Raw genomic sequence first — 6756 nt, 5'->3', positions numbered from 1 at the left:
TAATGAACTAATTTTTTTTTTTGAAACTTGATTGGAGAAAAATATCAACAGTAAGGATTGAATTTTGGTCTTTGGTCTTTTCAAAATTTTAGAATTCATCCATGATATATTAAAATTTTAGTCAACTATTTTTTTAATAAATTTGCTCACAAAGTATTATTATTTTATTAATAAATCTATACCTGACCGATATTTAAACGAATATTTAAAAGAAAGAGATTTTAGTAAAATGGATAGATCACAATTTGCATAAATTAATCTTTATGTATCAAATAATATTTTGAACTAACATGTCAATGTGTCTAAATATATTAATATGATATATCAAGTTTTGTTTATTAACAAATTCATTAGGAAAAAAAAAAAGGGCTAATTCAACGTTTGAATACATTAAAACTAAGATTCAGAATTATATAAGATTAAGGTTCAAAATTGAGGGTTATAAAAAAAAGTAATAGGTAATCATCCGGTTATTGTGTTCAGCCGAAAAAAAAAAAAGGAACCAATCAACAGTCAAACGTATGACTATATGGAATGTTACGACATCGTTTTGTATTGGACACCAAATCCGAGAGAGAAGATATAATATTTTTTAACAAATGGGAATTATTAAAATTAAAAAGGGAAGAACGAGTCACGAGTCAGCTAGTGAACCGAGTCAATTCAGCCCGCTTGTCTAAATTTCTTCGTATCTGACCCTTCAATTCATTTCTCCTATAAAATCAGCCACCATTTGGCATTCTCCCACCAATTCAGTACCAAAAATTACAAAAGAAATTTAAAAAAAGCTCAAAATTTGTTCCAACAATGGCTTCCTTACAAGCTTCATCTCTCCTCTTAGCTTCCTCTTCTTCAAGAAGAACAATTACCCAAGCCGCAATTCACATCCCAAAGCTTCCCAATCTCCGAATCTCAGCTCCCAAACTCCCAAAAACTTCCACCACTTCTGTTAAAATGATTGAAGAACTCTGTTTAAACCAACCCATTATTAATGTGATTCCCACAGAATCCCCTTTCAAATCACAGCTTCAAGCCATCTTAGACGCCGTAGCCGACCGTGTCGAAATGCACAACAACATCCGCCAACAGCGAGACAATTGGAATTCACTTTTCCTTAATTCCATCAACATGATCACTCTCACCGCTTCCGCCCTCTCCGCTGCTGCACCCGCCGTCGGTGCCCTCGGAGCTCCTCTTTTGGCTCTGAAATTGTCATCGGCTCTGCTTTTCTCTGCTGCAACAGGGATGCTGGTGATGGTGAACAAAATTCAACCCTCACAACTGGCAGAGGAGCAGCGAAATGCGGCTAGATTGTTCAAGCAACTCCAAACCGAAATCCAAAGCTTGATTATGGTTGGAACTACCACTCAAAGGGACGTGGATTCCGCCATGGAAAAAGTATTGGCGCTCGATAAAGCATACCCACTTCCTTTACTTGGTGTAATGCTTGAAAAATTCCCTAAAACATTCGAGCCAGCTTCGTGGTGGCCAAATTCTTCTAAAGATTTTGCATCTCAGACGAAGAACGAAAAGGCCCATTTTGATGGAAAGCAACGTCGTGATTCCAATGGGTGGAGCGATGAACTTGAGGCCGAAATGAGAGAGGTCGTTGAAATCGTAAAGACAAAAGACGCTGAAGACTACGTCAGACTTGGGAATTTAGTTTTGAAGGTTAATAAAACTCTGGCTATCTCGGGCCCTGTTCTTACCGGAATGGCGGCTTTGAGTTCTGCTTTTGTGGGTGATTGGTCATCGGCGGGGATGGTGGTGGCGGCGGCGGCTGGATCTTTGGCGGCAGCCGTGAATGCGTTAGAGCACGGTGGGCAGATTGGAATGGTGTTTGAGATGTATAGAAATTCGGCCGGCTTTTTCGGGCTATTGGAAGAATCCATTAGAGGGATGCTTGAGGAGAAAGATTGGGAGAAGAGAGAAAATGGGCAAGTGTTTGAAAGGAAAGTAGCTTTAAAATTGGGAAGAAGCTTATCTCAGCTCAGACAATTGGCTACCAAATCAGCTGCGGCTAGAGAAGAAGGGATTTCCATAGATGAATTTGCCAGCAAGCTTTTTTGATTTTTTTTTTTCTTTAAAGTTACAATTCGTTGATTCTTTGAGATGGGAAATGTTATGTCCATCCAATCATGTAAAGAAAAAACAACATTATGATCAATATATTTAACCATAACTTTTGTTTAAGGTTTTTTTTTTTTTTTTCCTTTTATTTTTAAGAGTTGGGTAAAGATTCTAATCTCTGGCCTTTTAATGGAGATATCATAGAGATTTAACTAGTTTATACTAGGTTCAATTTGGCTTAACTTCAAACTTTTTTTAGTATAATATGAATGGAGAGAATTCAAACGGTAAAATTCATGATAATTAACACTTGTTATATGAGTTGACCTAAGTTTTGACATATATAACCTCTTTGTATTATAAAGATTTTATGATATAATACATTTTTTATCTTAACCAAGCTTTTATTTGGTCCAAGGTTTAAAAATATACTTTCAGCTTACTAGGTTAAAAAAACAAACTTTAGATAGTTTTTTTTAGGAAAGTTGGTTGTCCAACAAGAATATGGTGTGTTTATGGATGATGGGACACTGGTAGAGATGTCCATCTCCCCGCAGAGAATCTCCCATTAGATGGAGAATGGAAGAGGGAGTGGAGATAATTTTTTTCTCCGTTGACTAAACGGGGAAGGAGACGGGAATTATATTCTCCGTCTCAGTAAATATATTATATATTTATATAGTAATAATAATTTATTATTATTATTATTAATAACTCATATTCTATTTACATAAACATAATATGAGTTTATAATAATAATAATTATTATAATTATTATAATAGTTATAATTATTATTATTATTATTTTACCTATATATTTTTTTACAAAAATTGTGGTATAAAAAATTAGTTATTTTCTAATTTTCAATTCAATCTTTTTGTACTTTAATACATTTCTAAATTGTTTTTAACATTTAAAACTTTCCACCTTAAGCCATAAATGTTGGAGTATTTAAATGGAAAGCTTGACTATGATATTGTAATATTTGAATTTTAACTTTTAGAAATTATAGGATTAAATTATATTTTTACACATATAATAGTATTATTTTTATAATGAATTTTTATACTATTTTCTTTGAATGAAAAATTTATTAGAAATAACTCATTTAATATATATAATTTTATTTGGTTGAGAATAAACAAAATTGTTAAAAATGAATATATTAAAAAAAAACAAATGGGGAATATTTCCCGTGGAGAATCCTTCCCCATCCCCACTATGCCTGTGAACATCTGACATTGGAAAAAAAATTCTAATTATATTGTTGTGTAGAGAATTGTCCATACGACCTACTTTCATTGTTTGTCATAATAATATCATTTAAGAATAATAGGAAATTAAAACGGAAAGGGAGTATGAAGAAATTTTCGTACACTTTTACCCACTTATAATTTATACATTGATCCAATATTGAATTATATTGTTGAATATAATCCCATTCAACAAGCTATTACTTCTCGCTCAAAATTCTTTCCTCCCTCCTCTCTTCTTAATCAAAGTCTATTACCGAGTCTAAGTTTAGAATTCAAATTCTTAAACCCATATTTTCATCTCATTATCTTTTGCTAAGTTAAACTTCCATTTTTTAATTCAAATATATATATTTTTCTTCATCATTTCATGATACATTAATACAAGCTGATGATAAGAAAGAAGAGACAATAGTTTTAAATATATATGATAAAATAATATTATCGTTCTTTCTTAGATATGGTAATATAAATATAGATTAAAAAATAAAAACTAGAAACTTCCATGTACAAGAAAGAGATTAATAATGTGATTTACACTGATGTAATGGACCGTGGATAAATTATTATCAACCAGGTCTAATTATTTGACCAAGCATCTAACCCATGTCAATTAAATTAGACCAATTTATAATATAGGACATATGTATTAAAGAGTAATAAAATTTAAGCAACTTTCTATTTTACGCCACTAAATTTTTGATATCATATCAATTTAAAATAATTAACATCCTTTTTTAGATTTATTATGAAAGATAATTATTTTAATTAAACATTTAAATTTTTATAAATCAATTGATTCGTGAAAGTTTAGAAGTTTAATTTAAAAAAATATAAATCTGATTAAAATTAAAAAGATGATGTAAATTAATATATTTATAATAAAATTTAAAATAAATGACCTGCGAATGAGATTTGAGAAATGATGGCGATAGCTAACCACAACAGCTTAAAAAACGGAAAATCAACCGACAGCTTGCGTGTATAGGTCTTGAAAGTTTGCATGGACAGATTAAAATATAAAACAAATTGTCAAACGTCAACTATAAACAATTTCGAATGGAAACAAAACAAATGAATGGTCAAACATAAATACTTCGTTCCAACAATAGCTCTTACGGCGTCGTTATGCACCGGACCAAGTCCAAGGAGATAATTTCTAATAACTCACTCCCTATCGTTCTCTATTTTTCTAGTTTAGTCCGTACTCTTGAAAAGGTTTCATCCGTTAGATGAAATTCAATTGTGTGATTCTTTTATATATGATGACATGATATTTAATTAGTGAATTGAAAAAAAAAATTAGAGAAACTAAGTCATGTCTTAATACAATTAATACAATTTCGTTTTTAATTTTGTCTTTCCAAATTTGTAATACTTGTCTTTTTCTCCATTTTTGTAAATATTTTTTAGATTTTTCTATTTATAAATTTTTCTTATAAAAAAACTTTACTTGGTTTTTAAAAAATATGAATAGAAACTAGGTAATTAAAATATGAATAGAAACTAGGTAATAAAATAGAGAATTTTATGGATGAAAATAATGTTTATAAGCTTAACTTTTAAAAGCTAAAAATAAAATGGTTATAAAATGAGACAACTATTTAAGATCTTTCATAAGTTGTTCAATTAATTGAAACCTTCTATTAAAATTTTGTTTTAAACTTGTTGGTGGGTAACTTTTACGCACATGTATATTTGTTTTAAATGTAAAGGTTAAAGTAAATTAGAGAGAAATGTGAGAATAAAAAACACAATGACGGGTTTTCATTGAATTTAAGCGTTTTTCACTTGCTCGTCTTCCTCTATTTTTCTTTACTTTGCTACTTTGGGAGATTTTTTTTTTTGGAGAATGATAATTTTATTTAGTGATTTCGAGCATATTTTAAAGGAAAATATTGGGATGCATCTCATATGCAGTTATTTTTGTCTCATCCATTTAACTGTCCAATCACAAGTTGTCACATGAAAATAAAGTTTTGAAAATATATTTTTGGGAAATCACGTTTTTTGTCCTCGAATTTTGAAGAATATGTGCATATGGTCCCTGAGTTTTCAAAATATATTTTTTTAGTATTTAAGTTTTTTAGATTGGTTTATTTGGTCCCTAAGTATTCAAATTATACATTTTTAGCTCATAAGTTTTTAAAAACATATTTTAATGTTCATGCATCAATTTATTATTATTATTATTTTAAATTAAAAAAATATATTTTTGTAAGATTACCTCTTCTCTCTAAAATTAGTTTTTAAACATATTTTTGTAATTCAGAATTTCATATAATTATATAAACTGAAAATAAAAAATAGTACATAGACCTTTTAAATTTATTCTTAAAAATATAAAGACTAAAAAAAGTACTTTTTGAAGACTTGGGGACTAAAAATGTATGTTTTGAAAACTTAGGAACGAAACGTACCTATTCTTCAAAATTTGGGAACTAAAATGATAATTTTTTTCCTATAATTTTAAATCTTTTTTTTTTTCCTTTGTATAGTAGGGATTGCATGGAGATAGACTCTACCCAAATATTTAAATTGAATTGAGTGAAAATGCTACAAATCACCAACAAATGTCTAATTGTATTCACTTATGAATGCTCAATATTTAAATTGATTCCCTCACCTAACATATTGTAAAATAAATGATACAATTATTAGTTTGAAGTTTTAATTAATAAAAATCACAAAAGTGTTATGTGGTAATTGAACTTTTTTCCTTTTAAGTATATTCACTCAATTGAAGAAAAAAAAACACTAAGTTGATGTATTATTATATTATTGTCTTATTAACAAATTTAAACAAAACGTCAAACGAATATAGCTCAATTAATATATGAGTGTATTAATAATCACAAGACCTGTAATTCAAATCCTCCCTTAAACAAAGAAAATTAAACATGAATGGGTCAATCGAAATAAATATTAAATGATGATACCAAATTTTGTCAATGGATAAATTATGTTTCATTCATAAAAAATATCTTAAAAAACATGGGTACTTGTTTTAAATAAAAAAATTATTTAAAATATTTTTAAATATAGAAAAATGTCACTGTCTAATAGTAATATTTATAACATATAGATAGTGATACTTTATTATATTTATAAATAAATTAACTTATTTTACCATATTTGAAAATACCCATTGACATAATTAGATGGATACAAAATGTTAAAAGGATTATAAACGAAATTTTGAATTATCATACAAAGAAAAAGGAAACCTACGACTTCAAAATGTAAAGCCAAAAAAGAACAAATCATCAGTCAAACATACAAACATACGTAATAATACGACATCGTTCGTATGAGAGACCCAATCCGACTGAGAAATCGTTCGCTTGAACCGTAAACAATTGATGATATTAAACGTATAAATGGGGAACGAGTCACGAGCCACGAGTCGAGAGTCAGCTAGTGAGCCGAGTC

The 6756-nt window shown here is 29.1% G+C and overlaps 1 protein-coding gene across 1 annotated transcript; it reads left to right on the top strand.

The window, feature by feature from the left end:
- The first annotated feature begins 752 nt into the window (after positions 1–752).
- Positions 753–2193, top strand: LOC120074590 (putative F-box protein At4g22030). Its single transcript, XM_090312252.1, has one exon. It carries the CDS (start codon positions 808–810, stop codon positions 2068–2070), a length of 1263 nt encoding a protein of 420 aa, XP_090168378.1. The 5' UTR covers positions 753–807; the 3' UTR covers positions 2071–2193.
- Positions 2194–6756: the final 4563 nt, after the last annotated feature.

The sequence above is a fragment of the Benincasa hispida genome, chromosome 3, assembly GCF_027475165.1.
Source record: "Benincasa hispida cultivar pf3 chromosome 3, pf3_genome.v1.1, whole genome shotgun sequence".
Classification (NCBI taxonomy): Eukaryota; Viridiplantae; Streptophyta; class Magnoliopsida; order Cucurbitales; family Cucurbitaceae; genus Benincasa; species Benincasa hispida.
Note: the sequence above shows the minus strand (reverse complement) of the source record. Positions and strands in the feature narration are given on the sequence as shown.

Excerpts from the sequence above, each read along its gene's own strand:
- LOC120074590 (XM_090312252.1), top strand. The coding sequence starts at position 808 with ATGGCTTCCTTACAAGCTTCATCTCTCCTCTTAGCTTCCTCTTCTTCA.